This window comes from Mesoplodon mirus (assembly GCF_964341445.2).
Source record: "Mesoplodon mirus genome assembly, chromosome: 16".
NCBI classification, from domain to species: domain Eukaryota; kingdom Metazoa; phylum Chordata; class Mammalia; order Artiodactyla; family Ziphiidae; genus Mesoplodon; species Mesoplodon mirus.
Window position 1 is genome coordinate 36,398,338 of NC_138992.1, and position 16,942 is coordinate 36,415,279.

General features: G+C 36.1%; 1 protein-coding gene across 2 annotated transcripts in view; it reads left to right on the forward strand.

Annotated features, from left to right (window-relative positions):
- Nucleotides 1-16,942, forward strand: part of STK3 (serine/threonine kinase 3) — a 303,925-nt gene that overhangs the window by 71,390 nt on the left and 215,593 nt on the right. For both annotated transcript variants that reach the window (XM_082600787.1, XM_082600788.1), the window contains exons 5-6: nt 12,174-12,338; nt 12,859-13,026. In XM_082600787.1, coding sequence (XP_082456913.1) covers nt 12,174-12,338; nt 12,859-13,026 — 333 coding nt within the window. The remainder of the gene's footprint in view (nt 1-12,173; nt 12,339-12,858; nt 13,027-16,942) is intronic.

Genomic DNA, 16,942 nt, shown 5'->3' on the forward strand with positions numbered 1-16,942 from the left:
GTAGTGATTCCCTAAAGGGAAATGGGGCTATGTTAGCAGGAGAAGGGTGAATGGGTGTTAGAATGGCCCAAAATAACAGATATTTCTATGTATTTACCAAACCTAAAATCAAAACAAGATATATCAAGAATAAAACACACGCATGCGCGTGCACACAAAACCCTCTAAAATAACTCCCAAAATGAATGTTCAGTGTTAGAAGAGGTATCTGTTGACAGTGGCAGTTAAAACTGTGGGGTCCTCAACCTTTTCTCCCTTTTGTCATAGTAAGATACAGTAAGGGCTGTATCTCAAGGAGCCTGCTCCTCTGTGTCAGCAGTAAGTGTTTGCTGTAAGAATTCTGGAAAGTCTGCTTTTCAGGATTACAGATCCATGGTTTCATTTAGACCATGGTGGCCTAACCCTGTTTTTAGTTGTGGTGTCCGTGGCCCCTTCTCTTATAAGAATTTTCTCAACCTGAACAGGTACTGCTGTATACTAGAATCTTAGGAGAGTGAGTCCTTTTGTGTGGAAAGTAATTCTTGCTCCTTATTTGGTGTCTCCCATACAGTGAGATTCAGTTCTAAGTGTATTTCAGTGCCTCTTAAAGTTCCAAGCCACAGCATTAACATGACCATGCATTGTAGGATTAGACCCATAGAATTTTTCATAGCAATCATGTGCCCCATCTTAATCTCTGATTAAATACATCATACGCATCACGCTCCATTACATCTTTTCTAAATCTTTTGATTGGATTATAAACACTTTTCTTTATGATCTTTCCACATTGCAAAATAGTCCCTCCAATAGACTTTCTCTTCTACCTTAACTAAGTAAATTAAACTTACAAAAGTATTTCCTTGGCTTCCCTTATTGGTAAGCTGCCCAGTCTTCACCTTAGTTGCTATATTTCTTGGCATTTCTCCCAGTTCTATTTCCCTTTCATAAGTCAGGCCCACCTTCATGCACTTTATTTTTATATTGTACATTCCTCTCCTGGCAGACTGCCCGTCACTGCCAGATCTACGATGAGCCCTCCCTCCCTGTCATAAGCCTGACCCTTAGCGCACTGTGACAGTGGTTATTTGGAATGATGTGGTTTAGTGGAAGGACTCCTGGATGTGGAATCAGAAAACCAAACATCAGTTCCTGGGTTGTTATGTGTTAGCTCTGTGACCCTGGGTACATTGTGTAAGTCCTTTAAACTTCAGATGCCTAATCCTAAAATGGACCTAATATCATATTACTTGCCTTATCTACCTCAGTGTTTTCTTGTGAGGAGCAAAGATGATGAGTGTCAGAGCATTTTGTAACCTATAAAGTTCTATACAAATGTAAATTGTATTTTATTACTATTAAGGCAAAAACTTAAAAAGATGGTATTTAGTTTTTAATTATTAGTGATTTAAGAATTTTATGATATTTGTTGAAAGAGTGGATATTCTCTAGTATTAGAAAAACATATTAAAAGATTGTTGTCTTATAAGGTGAAATATTATTTAATCTTAGGAAGTCAAGAAATGTATGTAAGTTAATTTTCCAGAAAATGGAAATTCAGCTCCTTAGGTAGCAAATCTCTAATTTTAACAGTTTTAGATGGAGATCTTTTAAAATAGTATTGCATACTTCTTTAAATTTTAGAATGTGTAAACTCCTCCCATTTTAATTATATAAATTAAGGGAAAAAAATAATATGAGCATATTGTAAAAATTCCAAATAGTACAGAAGAGGAACTTGGCGTCTCCTTACTCACCCCTTAGTTTTACTTCCTGGAGGAGATGTCAGTTAACAGTTTCTTGTGGCTTCTTTCGGCGCATATGTATGCATATTTTGTTTTAAACAAGGGATTTATACTGCATATGTGCTGTTCTATACCTTGCCTTTTTTTTTTTAAACTTCTCATGTATCTCAGCGGTCTTCCCATACCAGTACGTATAGGTCTGTGTGTATATAACAGAATGTATTTTTTTCAGTACTTTGGATAAAATGAGTTTCAGCTCACCAGTTTTTGTTGTTGTTGTAATCAACGCTGCAGGAAGCTTTTGTAGGTACGTATTGGTATACCTGTGTTGTGATGGCCATTGGATACCTGAAACATGGAATTACTTACTGGGTTAGAGGGCATGTTCATTTTCAATGACAATTCCTTTCTTTTTTGTTGTTTTTTTTTTGGTTGAGAGGGTGCTACCTAAGCCCTATGTTATTTTTTAGTGCTTAGGCAGTGTCAGTTTGAACTATGAAAGAAAGAACTTTGGATTTTGCTTTCAGTGCCTTCCTGCTTAACTGCGTGCTTTGACATCTCTTCGTCTCAAAGTTAGAAATTTTGACTGAACAATCCATTGGGATTTTGAGCACGTTGACATACCTGTTCGCTCCTGCAGCTGCTGCTGCTGTAGATGATCTTATCATCACAGTCTCCACACCAGCTTACCTACTGTTAGTCTTTGGCTGAGAGTCTACTGTCATGGTTTCCTTCTTAAAAGTTGACGTACAATCATACCATCTTTCCATTGAAAAACGTGTAGGCACATAAAGCAGAACTGACCCTAACCCTAACCTACCTTTGCATTCTGCACTGTTTCCCTATACATGTTACAGTCAGACACAAAGAACTGGTACTGGATTGCATTTATTTTTGTGCCCATTCCCTTTACACATACCTAGTATTTCATTCCCTCTTTTGTCTCCTGACAAACTCTGTTCATTCTTCAAGAGTCAGCTCAAAAGTCACCTCCTCTGTGAAGACTTCCTTGGATGGGGAGAGTGGTGTGGTGAGATTGTCAAGGCTGCAAGAACTGTATCGTTCAAGGCCTTGAGGGTTAAAGTATATGGTTTGGATTTTATTTTAAGAGTACTGGTTCTGATGTATAATCGCCTTAGAAACTGCTGTCCTGGAGTGCTCCTATACCTAATCTTGTTGTAGAAGGCATTTTTTAATATTGTAATTATTTGTTCCTGTTCCCTTCCTTCCCCATTAAATTACAAGCACCACGAAGGCAAGGACAGTGAAACAGGCTCTCAGTAAATTTTGTTGGTGCCTACCGTCTGTTGTTGTGTTTGGATATTAAATGAAATGATACCTGTGATGTGGCTGGTATAGTAAAAACTCAGTAAGTGTGAGTTGTTGATATTATCATTACCATCACTGCACAGATAAATCCTTACTTGGGGAATAAAGGGTGATTTCTTGAAAGAGGTAAGATTTGATCCAGGCCTTAAAAGACCATGTAGGGATTACACTGGTGAGTTTTGCTCACATGGTTTTCAAAACTTTATGAAAAGTCACTGTGCAAGTTAAAACTTAAAATTTGATAATAAAGTTTCTATAGTTATCTGTCTGTCTATGGCACTTGAAAAGGGGAACTATGTCTCATTTTTTGGTTTGTTTCCTTAATAGATAGTAAGTACTAAATATAGAATTAATGTATTATTTTATATACATAAATAATTATGTCAAACAGGCAGGATTTAGCTAAGATCGTCGAAGATTCATTTTTAGAAAGTTAAAATTCTTAATTTTGTATGAACTTACAAAGCCTCCCTTGAATTTGTTTTTACTAAAGTAAAAACATTAAGTCAGTATGTGTATTTTAAAACAGCTTGTGCATGTGCTCTTGAGACTCCTTGGTGGGTGCATTTTTATCAAAACCATATACACAGTGACATATTAAATGTATCATATTATTGTACTAATCATAAGACTCTAGAAACAAAAGTAACCAGAGGACTAAAGCCTATCAAAACCATCTTTTTGTTTTTGTACAATGGGATTCTTTTTAAATTTGCCAATGAATTCATACCAGTATTGAAACCAGATGTAGACTTCCGTCTTTTAATGTATTAGCTCAGCTATAAAGTCTTATTTCCATCTCTGATTACTGAATATTTCATTCATAGTGTAGTATCTCTCTCCCGTCCTCCTTTTTCTTTTTTTTTTTTAAACTAAACTCTAAAATACGATTCAAATGATTTAAAAATGACATTGCTCCATTTGTATAGTGACAAATAAAATTAAATCTGTATCGTATTGATGATAACCTAGTAAAATCCACAAATGAAGTACTCTGTTGATGAAGTTTTTCATTGGAATGGATTCTTGACAGATACTACTAAAAGAAGTGTTAGCTGTGGTTTGAGAATGGATCTAAGCATTTTCCATCTTAGAACTAAAATCTTGTGTCACCTCTTTCTGTATAAAGCAGATCCTCTCTTTTGTGTTTTTCTTTTCTCCCTAAATATTTCCAATATAAAACTCACGATTTTGAAATCTATCTGATGAAAAGTCATAATTATAGAAATAAAAAAGATACTACTTAAAATTTTTATAGTAATGGGAAGAAGTAGTTCTCTCTGTTGCCAAAAAGAAATCTATTTGGTAACTGGTTGTGTTTGTATGCAAATGAAATTTGTTAAAAACATTTAAAGATTGTTTGAAAACAAAACTCTGTTTAGGAAAATGACTGTCAACTAACTCCCTTCCCCCTCCACCCCAAATAGTCCGTATGTGTCCAAAGGATACGAAATAAACATCTAGATCAAGGCCTACATCTAGGAAGGCCTGCACTCCTTCCTTTCCTAGTCTCCATTAGTGACACAAAATACGTGTAGAATGGTTTAAATGTTGATATAGATATTGTTCTTTTCCAAAGTTCATTTGCTACCATTGATATTTAAAAGAGACCAAGTAAACATTTTTTGCTCCAAATTTGCTAAGATTTACCTGCATTTTGACACTTACAAGGCTGAAATTTGGCCCATTACTTTTTTTTTCTTTCTCCAAACTCCATTTCTTATAGAAGCCAATTTAATAAGATTCAGCACACTTTCTTTTTAAATTTATGTACAGAAAACTTCACATTTTGGGGTGTACAGTCCTAAGACTTTTGACAAGTGTATAAAGTCTTGTGAGTACCACCGAAATCAAGATATAGAACAGACAGCCCCACACCCCCCAACACCCAGTTCTGCTGTGTGTTTATAGTCACCCCTCTCTCCACACTTAATCTCTGGCCACCACTGATCTGCTTTTTGTTCCTGTAGTCTTTTTTTTTTAACATCTTTATTGGAGTATAATTGCTTTACAATGGTGTGTTAGTTTCTGCTGTATAACAAAGTGAATCAGCTATACATATACATATATCCCCATATCCCTCCCTTCCCTCTGCGTCTCCCTCCCACCCTCCAGGTGGACACAAAGCACCGAGCTGATCTCCCTGTGCTATGAGGCTGCTTCCCACTAGCTATCTGTTTTACATTTGGTAGTGTATATATGTCCATGCCACTCTCTCACTTCGTCCCAGCTTACCCTTCCCCCTCCCCATGTCCTCAAGTCCATTCTCTACGTCTTTATTCCTGTCCTGCCCCTAGGTTCTTCAGAACCATATATATATATATTTTTTTTTTTTTTTTAGCTTCCAAATATATATGTTAGCATACGGTATTTGTTTTTCTCTTTCTGACTTACTTCACTCTGTATGAAAGACTCTAAGTCCATCCACCTCACTACAGATAACTCAATTTTGTTTCTTTTTGTGGCTGAGTAATATTCCATTGTATATATGTGCCACATCTTTATCCATTCATCTGTCGATGGACACTTAGGTTGGTTCCATGTGGCTATTGTAAATAGAGCTTCAATGAGCACTGTGGTACATGACTCTTTGAATTATGGTTTTCTCATGGTATATGCCCAGTAGTGGGATTGCTGGGTTGTATGGTAGTTCTATTTTTAGTTTTTTGAGGAATCTCCATACTGTTCTCCATAGTGGCTGTATCAATTTACATTCCCACCAACAGTGCAAGAGGGTTCCCTTTTCTCCACACCGTCTCCAGCATTTATTTTTTGTAGATTTTCTGATGATGGCCATTCTGACTGGTGTGAGGTGATACCTCATTGTAGTTTTGATTTGCATTTCTCTAATGATTAGTGATGGTGAGCATCCATTCATGTGTTTGTTTGACCCATCACTTTTTACCATTTTTCTCATCTTAGTGGAAGGAAGGAAAATGGGCCTCACTTGATATCTTAGTGCTACTTCATAACTATCATATTTCTATTTTTCAGTTAATTATTTGAGTTACTCTACTGATGGTCTTTCCTTTCTCTGGATGGGGAACTACTTTTCTTATTCAAAGCCTAATTTTAATGCCAGTCCTCTTTCCTTCCCTAATTAATCGCTCTCTACTGTGGTTCCATTTCACTTTGAAAGTGCTTTTTATAGTAGTTTATAAGTCTGTCTTTCATGCTAGGTTGGAACTCCATGAGGTTAAGTTAGAAACGTTTTAAATTCAACATAGAGCAGGTGCTTAACAAATGTTTTTTCAGAGAATGAATATTTTCTAGGGCTTTTTGGAAAATATACTTTCTTAGAACACTGTTACACATGGCTTATACTCTTATACATGCCACACATGTTATTCTCAGCAACACTGTGACCCGTATGGGATAATTTTATAATTGATACTTCATTATTTTAATTTGCTTTTCTTTGATAATTAGTGCAGTTTAATATTTTTCATGTACGTTAACTAGCCCTATTATAAGTTTTGTGAATTGCGTATTCATTTCCTTGCCTATTTATTTATTGAGATTTTATTGTTTTTCTTGTGAGCTCTTTATGTTCTAAATAATTCTGTATACTAAGTATCTTACTGTATTTGCTGTGAATAGTTTTCTGTTTTCTAAGCTTATAGTTTTTATGTAGACAAAGCTAATAAATTCTCATAATTCTTTGCTTTTTTTTTTTTTTTTCTTTTTTGCGGTACGCGGGCCTCTCACTGTTGTGGCCTCTCCCGTTGTGGAGCACAGGCTCCGGATGCACAGGCCCAGCAGCCATGGCTCACGGGCCCAGCCGCTCCGTGGCATGTGGGATTCTCCCAGACCAGGGCACGAACCGATGTCCCCTGCATTGGCAGGCGGACTCTCAACCACTGCGCCACCAGGGAAGCCCTTCTTTGCTTTTTTTGATTAGAAACTCTTCTTGCCTACTGATTTGATACTTACTTTGATTTTTGTTTACTTTTATTTAACTGTTTTTAAAATGCTTAAATAATTCATCTATGTGTTCTTTATGGTGGGATTAAGCATCTGTTTTCAATAAAATACTCAGAAAGCTACTTCTGATGTCTTCAGTTTAGGTTACTTTTCAGGCTAGGTGAGTCTGCTTACTTGCTGAGTTCATTTACAGGTATACTTGTTTTGTTTGGCTGGCACACCATTTAAAATAATTTAGATTTGAATGCTAAGATGCAGTAGGCATTCTGCCTGATACACAGGGCTGCTATTCAGTTTTACTGTTTGTTTCTGGTTGGTATCTATTCTTACTGTTGTTAACCACTGTAGCTGTTCTGACTGGTTGGCTTTATGGCTCATGACTGTTCTGATTACACATTGCTTTTACTCTTTGTCAAATACGTGTTTTGAATATCACCTTTGGAACAAGCCTTGCAACTCCCTATTTTCTTATATTGAGACTAGTTCATATATTCATGTTTGTGACATCTGGCAGTGATGTGATAGTCTATAGAGTATAGACTATCCCACTACTATAGAGTCAGAAGATACGTGGGCTTGCCCCTTAAATAGTTGTGTTTGACAGACCACTCAATTTCTCTGAATTTGTTTCCTCATCTATAGAAAGGGACGATAAAGTGTTTCTGTTTATTTAATTGTGTGAAATGCACATAAAATACTCTATAATTGTAAAGTAATATAAAAATTTAAGTCAACATTATATTTCTGTGTTTTAGAAAATATTTGTTTACTTGTTTATTATTGTTTAAAATGATTTTATTGAGGGATAGAAACCTTTCATTTTGTAATTGAAGTTAAAAGGCTTAAAGTGCAGATACATTTGAGCCTTAATATTCAGATGGATTGTTAAAAATAATACTGTACACAAATAATTTTAAATTAAGACATCCATCTACTGGTATGAATGATTGGATATTGCATCATGTTTTTTGATTAGGGGAAGATATGAAATGACCCCCTGAAGTAGGGGGAGAAAAGCTCAATGGGAGAGGAGCTTTAGAAACTTTACACATTTGCTTCAGATCAGTCCTCTCCACCTTTAATAATTCAGGGCCAAATACAGGCTGTGGCCTCAGGTATTCTTGTAAGCTTTGTAAAAACTAGGACAGTCAGTTTCTTCACCACTGTATACCCAGCACCTTTAACAGGACTTACACGAGAGAGCCAGTGAAGTAGATACTTGTTGAAAGAATAAAAATGGATGTCCAAATTAGTGTGAATTTATTATTTATTATAGTCTTTTGTTAAGAAAAGACTGTGAAGATCTTTCGTTAATTTGTTATAAAATCATAGAGTTGGAATGAACTTTTGAAGTCTTCTAGCAAAGTCAGACAGCGCATGAATCAGTGTAATATCTCTGGCAAGTCTTCCTTTAGCCTTGCTGTGGATTTGTCCAGTGGCAAATGCTTCACAGCATTCAGTGCTTTACAGCACTGAAATCAGGTAGATCCTGAGACCTTGAAGTATAGTAAGTCAATTTAATTCTGAACTTTCTCTATAATGCAGCTCTGAAATATAGGGTACAGGAGCAGAGACAACAAATCGAGTTAATGAAGGATTAGTTACTTATTGGTTGGAAATAGTGGAATGCTAAGAGGATAAAAATTGAGGTCTAGGTAACTGAAAAGGTCAGCATTGAAGTAACTAAACATGACACAGTTTTTTGGACTGGTACTGCTTTTGTAACACCCTGAGCTCTTTAATCTTTATCCAGGAATGTGGAATAGGGAGAGGGGAGAGAACCCAGGCCCATATGACAGCACCGCCACCTTGCATACCTCTGCAGTGGTGTGGTGTGGTAGCCCTCAGCAGCACCCCTGCCTCCACTCCCCCACCGTGGCTGCAAACCACTAATTAAAAAAACTGGGAACATCAGATGTGAATATCTCTTTTCTTTTAGTAACTACAAGTCTGTACCCATTCATTAATTATTTATTGAGTGCTAACTGTGTGCCAGGCATGGTTCCAAGCATTGTGGATACATTGGTGAACCAAATATCTCTGCTCTTGTGGACGCTTTTCTTAGTGCACTACTGTTCAGTACAAACTTAACACGAGCCACATATGTAATTCTAAACTTCCTAGCATCCACATTTAAAAAAAAAAGTAATAGGTGAAGTTAATTTTAATAATGTATTAAATATACTAATATGTAATATTAATGTTATAACATCTAATAATATTTTATTAATATCAATAGCTTATATTAAACATTAACAGATTTTAAATAAAATAATTAATATAATTAATATATACATATCATGTAAAAGTATAAGCAGTATGTAAGTTATTAATGAGATACCTTACATTCTCTTTTGGTACTAAGCCTTAAACTTTGGTGTATATTTTACATTTATAGCATATCTCAATTTGGGTTAGCTATGTTTCAAATGCTGAGGAGCTACTGTATTGGATAGTGCAGCTTCAGAACATACCACTTGCTCTCTGTGGACCATGAAGTCAGACCATCTGGTCTGAGGTAGAGAATCAGTTCCTGGAAGTATTAGAATTTTCAAATAATCCAGACTCCTTACCCATGACCTGCAAAGCTTTGCATGATCTGTACAATACTTTATGACAATATATATTGGTATTGTATTTAAAGGTAAACCACCTGGCAATTTGCTTAGAAATTTTAACATGATAAGGGTTTTGTTTTTTTTTAAGTTGAGGTGAAATTCATATAACATAAGATTTACCATTTTAAAGTGAAAAATTCCTTGGCATTAGTGCATTCACAATGTTGTGTAATTACTACCTCTGTCTAGTTCCAAAATATTTTCATCAACCCCTATTCATTAAGCAGTTTCTCCCCATTCCCCCTCTTCCCCTAGCTCCTGGCAAGTACCAGTTTGCTTTCTTTCTCTATGGATTTAACTATTCTGAGTATTTCATATAAATGGAATCATACAATATGTGCCCTTTTGTGCCCAGCTTAATGTTTTTGAGGTCCATCCACATGTCCATACTTTATTCCTTTTCATGACTGAATAATATTCCATTCCATTGTATGTGTATACCATAATTTGTTTATCCATTTATCTGTTCATAGATATTAGGGTTGTTTCAACATTTTGGCCATTGTGAGTAGTACTGTGAACATTCATGTACATATTTGTTTGAGTACCAGTTTTCATTTCTTTTGAGTATTTACCTAGGAATGGGATTGCTGGGTCATATGGTAATTCTGTGGTTAACTTTCTTAAAAAAACTTTCCAAGGAACTTAAATATTGTTTTCCACAATGGTTGCACCAGAAATGCATGAGAATGTCAATTTTTTCACATTCTTGCCAGCACTTGTTACTTTCTATTTTTTTTAATTTTATTATAGCCATCCTAGTGGGTGTAAAGTGGTACTTTATTGTGGCTTTGATTTGCATTCCCTAATGACCAATGATGATGATGTTGAACATCTGTCTTTTTATGTGTGACCATTTGTATATCTTCTTTGGAGAAATGTCTATTCAAGTCTTTTGCCATTGGGATTGTTTGTCTTTTCTTGGTTGAGTTAGAAGAGTTCTTTATGTACTATGGATTCCAGACTCTTATCAGATACATGCTTTGCAGATACTTTCTCCCATTCTGTGGGTTGTCTTTTCGCTTTCTTCATAATGGCCTTTAATGCACAAAAGTTTTTAATTTTGATTAAGTTCAGCTTTATCTGTATTTTTCTCTTGTTGCTTGTGCTTTTGATGCTGTATCTAATGATACATTGATACATTGCCCAACCCAAGGTCGTGGAGTTTTACACTTATGTTTTCTTCTAAGACTTTTGTGGTTTTAACTCATATTTAGGTTGTTGATCCATTTTGAGTAAATTTTTGTATATGGTGTGAGGTAGGAGTCCAACTTCAGTTTTTTTTACATGTGAATATCCAGTTGTTCACCCAAGTTATTTCTTGGCATGAACCACTGCAGGATTGGTGGCGGTGGAAGCAAGCTTCTTCCAGTAGTTATTTTCACATTTTACATAGTCTTCATATTTTTATATTTTCAATTTTTACTGTATCTTCCTGTTATCCCACTGTGTGTGGGGCATTTGAATTCTTTCTGATTTTCATTTTTTTTTCCTTTCTCTCATATAGAGCAATGTCCTCTATCTCTGTATAAATTGAGATTCCCTTCTTTCAACTTATTTCTTTGGGTTATGCTTATAGTGGTTATGCTTATAGTGGGAAGTAGGTTTTATTATCCTGAGCTATTGGTATTACTTGATGTATTTGAAAACTAAGAGGATGTTTCTGATAAAAATAGGTTGCGCTTGAATAAGGTTTGTCAGGAGAGGCATGGTGGTTAAAAACATAGATTATGATCAGAGAGGACTCACATCTTGGTTCCATCTTACTTGTGTGTGACCAGAAGGAAGTTACTGAACCTCTGTAATAGCTTCATTTGTCAAATGGTGATAATAATAGTATTTACCTTATAGGGTTGTTGTAAGGATAAATGAGATAATACGTGCAAAACTCTTACACAGTGCCTGGTACAGGTAGCACTGCTTCTACTGCTACAACTACTAAGAATGTTTTCCCCTCCTCTCTCCTCCTTGGCCTTCTTTTCTCCTCCCTCCTCCCTTTTCCTTCCCCTGACAGCCTTTGTTCGTGTTCCCATTTTCCTAGTCTTTCTCTGACATGTCCATTTTTGAGTTCTCATTATTAGGGTCAGAAATCTAGGACCTGGGTGGATTAGGAATGAGCTGGCTGGAAGGGGGAGGAGTGGTATTGGTGTGAACACTTCATGCAGGAGACTCTTGGCAATTCACCCTTTCTCATTTCCTCTCTTTTATGTAACACTGTTGGTTCCCATTTTCATCAGTAATTGGAGGCACCACAGGGAACTGTGTCTGAATGTACTTTTTCAGGACGGATGGCTGCAATATTGCCACCTCAGTGTTAGATGATATAGGGAATAGTGATTTCTTAGGGTCATGTTGTTTCTTGAGATATATTATATGTTAGGAATGACATTGATAATTTTAAAGAAAGGAGAAATTGATTGATGACATTTTCTTTCATCAGAACTTCTCAGTACTTTACCTTTTAGCCTTTTCCTAGAGGCTAATGGTCTTTAGAAAGAAGTGCTTGTTAACAGTGCTCTCTTATAAGTGTTTATCTAACATGGCATTTCAATTGAGTTTTTAAAATATTTCTTTCCAGTTAACAGAAGATGAAATTGCAACTATTCTTAAATCTACTTTGAAAGGACTAGAATATTTACACTTTATGAGAAAAATACACAGAGATATAAAAGCTGGAAATATTCTCCTCAATACAGAAGGACATGCAAAATTGGCGGATTTTGGAGTTGCTGGTCAGTTAACAGTAAGTGTAATGCTTTTGGAAACACTTTTGGTTTATATGTCCAGGTTTGAGTATGACTAAACTTTGATAGTATATTTTGGGGGTTATGGAAAGAAATACATAACTTCATTGTTATCAGGGAGAAGGAGCCATTATTTACATATTATTTATTACTTTCATTTGCAATTTAAGAGACATTGAATGAATATGAAAATATATATATTGTCATCAAAATGTTTAAATATTCAGAAAGGAAAGCTACATTTGTTCATTTCTGTAGCTTTTATTGTTATAGTACTATCTTTAATGCCTGTCTTTAATGAAGGTAGTGGAGATAAGTTACTTGTGGACTCTTGGCTATTTCAGAATTCAAAGTTTCTAAGTATGTCATGTCACAACGAGTTGAAATTTTAGGAAAATAGTTTCAGATATAACCTGTAGTATTTGAGGGTTTCAGATATGTAGTTTAAAGAATATGTTGGCAAATACATTTCCTTAGTGTTTTTGTAGTAATATTTATGTCTGTGTAATGCTTTTGCAGGATACAATGGCAAAACGCAATACTGTGATAGGAACTCCATTTTGGATGGCTCCTGAGGTAATTCAAGAAATAGGCTATAACTGTGTGGCTGACATCTGGTCCCTTGGCATTACTTCTATAGAAATGGCGGAAGGAAAACCTCCTTATGCTGATATACATCCAATGAGGGTAAGAAAATGTCAGTGTCAAAAGTGTTGCCGTTCTGTAATGTCAGCTTAAATAAATATAGAGTAAAAAAGTTCATTTGAATTCGGGTTCTGTGCAAAAAATAGTAAAATTATCTGTCAGGGTTAGTGACTGTTAACTTCTTTCTCCCCTCGTATCCTTAATTGGGAGAGAAGAAGTGAAGTCTGTATTTCTCTCTACGGTCGCTGTTTTTCTCCCCCAAAAGTATACCTGTTAAATTTCCCCATAATTTTAATAGAAGAAAGGGTTGGTAAACCCCACTACATTATTCAGTTCATCGTATTCTGAATGTAGTAGTTGGGAGGCTTGGAAGAAATCGCTTCTTTTCTACCCACCCTGCATATTGTACCTTTTTGTGTTTTTGTTTCCCCGTTTTTCCTTCTCTGGTCTGGCTAATATTAAAAAAAAATCCTGATTTCTAATATTGCTATGTATAGGTGAATTAAGCGTATTTTTTTAGTGCTTAGTGAGAAAATGGAATTCCTTTTTTGAACATTATTATATGCTTCTGTGAACTCCTTTTCTAGGATAAATTTTAGAGTTCTAAATGCATACCTTGCATATTCAAGTCTAATTGCCAGTGCTTTATGGTTTGTGATGATAATAGTTTTAAAATTTATTAGTATGTGAATCTCAATTCATTATAGATAAGTACATTTATCTTTGTAAACTTATTGCCCTCTAGTGGCTGTATTCAATTCCAGAAGAAAGGATATAGGAATGAAAGGAGAAAAGAGGCGGGGGAGAGAGAGAGAGTATGTGTGTGTGTGAAGAAGAGAAGAGAAGATGGTTTCAGGGCGATTGGAGAAATGTGTGAAGTAAACGGATGGGAGGAAAAAGAATGCAACATTTTAGAATATTTGAAGAGGAATAAATTAGAATTATATCTGATATTACAGTGCTGTTGTGGATTGAATTTCAAGTGTAGGTAATAGTGTACTGTACTGAAATATTTAAAAATCTGCCTGCCACTTAAAGATAATTCTTTGAGGAATATAATTGTATATAATAGGGTATGTATCATCTTCTTGTACATATAAATTCCTCTTGCTAAAGTGAAACATAAAAATAGCATGAATTGTTGGTTTGAAAATACTAAAATGAAATATAACAAGGTCAGCATAAAATCAACAACACAAATTCTCATTTCTTTTCTAATTAGTAAATATCTTTTGTACTTTTAGTTAGAATGTTTTTAGGGTGATCCTCAAACTAGATGTGTTTGAGTTTGAGTTAGTGAGGTTAGCTAAACTATCCAAGACAGCCTAGCTAAGTGCCAGAGCTGGGATTTAACCGAGGACTTAGATTATTACTGTTCTGCTTCCTCCAGTATAAATCTCATTTTTTCCAGGCAAATAGTTCCACATATTAAGTTTGACCATGAGGTAGTCTCTCTAGCAGGTAGTAAAGGATTTAAAAAGTAAAACACACTCAGAGTAGCTTCCCTCATCGCAAATTACATGACACTACTCTTTTACAACCAAGTATACTCCTAATCCAACATGATTTCTTTAAAAAAAAAAAAAAGACATACAAAAGAAAATATCTATCCATGTCTAAGAATTGAAAACTGAGTCAACCATTTTTTTAATTAAAAAAAAATAAAAAAGAATCCAGGACCTCCTTCTTGCCCAGTTAATAGTAAAATCAACTTGAGAAATTCTGGAAGACTTGGCTTGGTTAGGGGTGCCAGTTAAGTAATACCCATACACGGCATACTTACACATCTTCCATCTCCCAGTTCCTACTATATGTGACTGGGTAGACACCTGGCCTATCTTAGTGTGTGTGCATGCCACTGCCTATTGGAAGATCACTCACAAGCATTTAACATGGGGCGGCAGAGGACAGGTATCTTCATTTTGTCTGGGAGTGGACAAAGGGATATGGGAGTGTTAATTCACAGAATTAAAATGTCTTAATGGGAATGTCTTGGATGACAACTTCTCTTGTAAAGCTTGATGTAGCAGGGTGCAGCCTTTCTTTGTGGTCTGATGTCTCGGTGTCCCTGTCGGGGTGCTGTGCCAGATCCTAGAGACACTGGCCAGGAGCATGCGCCAGCCATACTCCTGCCCTGACCTGATGGGGGGCTTCAGCACTTCGCCCTCTGACATCATATGGCCAGAAATCGCGACTTAGGGGTGAAGCCCAGGATCCCCTTTTCCTCCCACTTTACGTAGTTAAATTTTGGCTTGAATGACATGTTCTGTGCTCATGAAGTCTACTTTCTTACTTTTCATTTTATCTTTTTACCCCCTATGGTAATTTCCTAGGGCTGTCATAACAAATTACTGCAAATTTGGTGGCTTAAAACAATAGAAATTTATTCTCTCACAATTCTGGAGGCCAGAAATTTGAAATGAAGGTGTTGACAAGGCAGCACTCCTTCCAGAGGCTCTAAAGGAGACTCCATTTTTTGCCTCTTCCAGCTTTTGGTGGCTGGCTGCCAGAAATCCTTGGCATTCCTTGGATTGTAGCTGCATCACTTCAGTCTCTGTCTGCATCTTCACATTAACCTTCTCCTCTATGTGTCTGTGTATTTTCCTCTTCTGTCTGTCTCAAATTTCCCTCTTCCTTTCTCTCAAAAGGACACTCGTCATTGGATTTAGGGCCCACTCCAATAATCCAGGATGATCTCTTCCTGCAAAGATTTTTTTTTTTTTATTTCAAATGAGGTCCCATTCAAAGGTTCTGGGGATTAGGATGTAGACATACCTTTTGGGGGCCGCTTTTCAACCCACTATATCCTCTATAATCTATTCTCTTTTTTCGAATTGTGTATCGTTTAAGATGAGTAATGACTAATTTTAGGATGTATCTCCTTGTCTTTCTTTTCCCAATTTTTTTTTATTGTGGTAAAATACACATAACATAAAATATACCATTTTAATCTTTTTTGTTTTTTTTTTTGCAGTACGCGGGCCTCTCACTGTTGTGGCCTCTCCCATTGCAGAGCACAGGCTCCGGACGCGCGGGCCCAGCGGCCATGGCTCACGGGCCCAGCCGCTCTGTGGCATGTGGGATTCTCCCAGACTGGGGCACGAACCCGCGTCCCCTGCATTGGCAGGCGGACTCTCAACCACTGTGCCACCTGGGAAGCCCTAACCATTTTTAAGTATACAATTCAGTGGCATTAAGTACATTCACATCACACTGTCTACTACAGAAATTTTTATCATCCCAAACTAAAACTCTGTACACATTAAACAATAACTCTTTATTATCTCCTCCCTCCAGCACCTCATAATCACAGTTCTACTGTCTGTCTCTATGAATTTGACTATTCTAAGCATCTCAGATAAGTAGAATCAAACAATATTTGTTCTTTTATGTCTGGCTTCTTTCACTTAGTATAATGTTTTCAAGGTGCATTCATTGTTGTAGCCTATATCAGAATTCATTCTTTTTTTTAAGGTTGAATAATATTCCACTGTATGTATGTACCACATTTTGTTTAACCATTCATCTGTATGTGAATACTTGGGTTGCTTCCACCTTTTGATTGTTGTGACTAATGCTACTATGAGCATGGATAGACATTTATCTCTGTGAGAGTCTGCTTTCAATTCTGTGGGTATATACCTAGAGCTGGGAATGCTGGATCATGTGGTAATTTTATGTTTAAGTTTTTGAGGAACCTGCATACTATTTTTTGTAGCATTGTGCTATTTTACATTCCCACCAGCAATGCACAGGGATTCCATTTTCTCCACATTCTTGCCAATACTTATTTTCTGTCTTTTGATAATAGCCATCCTAATGGACGTGAAGTGTTATCTCACGGTTTTGATTTCCATTTCCCTAATAACTAGTGATGTTGAGCATCTTTTCATGTACTTACTGTCCATTTGTATATCTTTCTTGGAGACATGTCTATTTAGGTTATTTGCCCATTTTT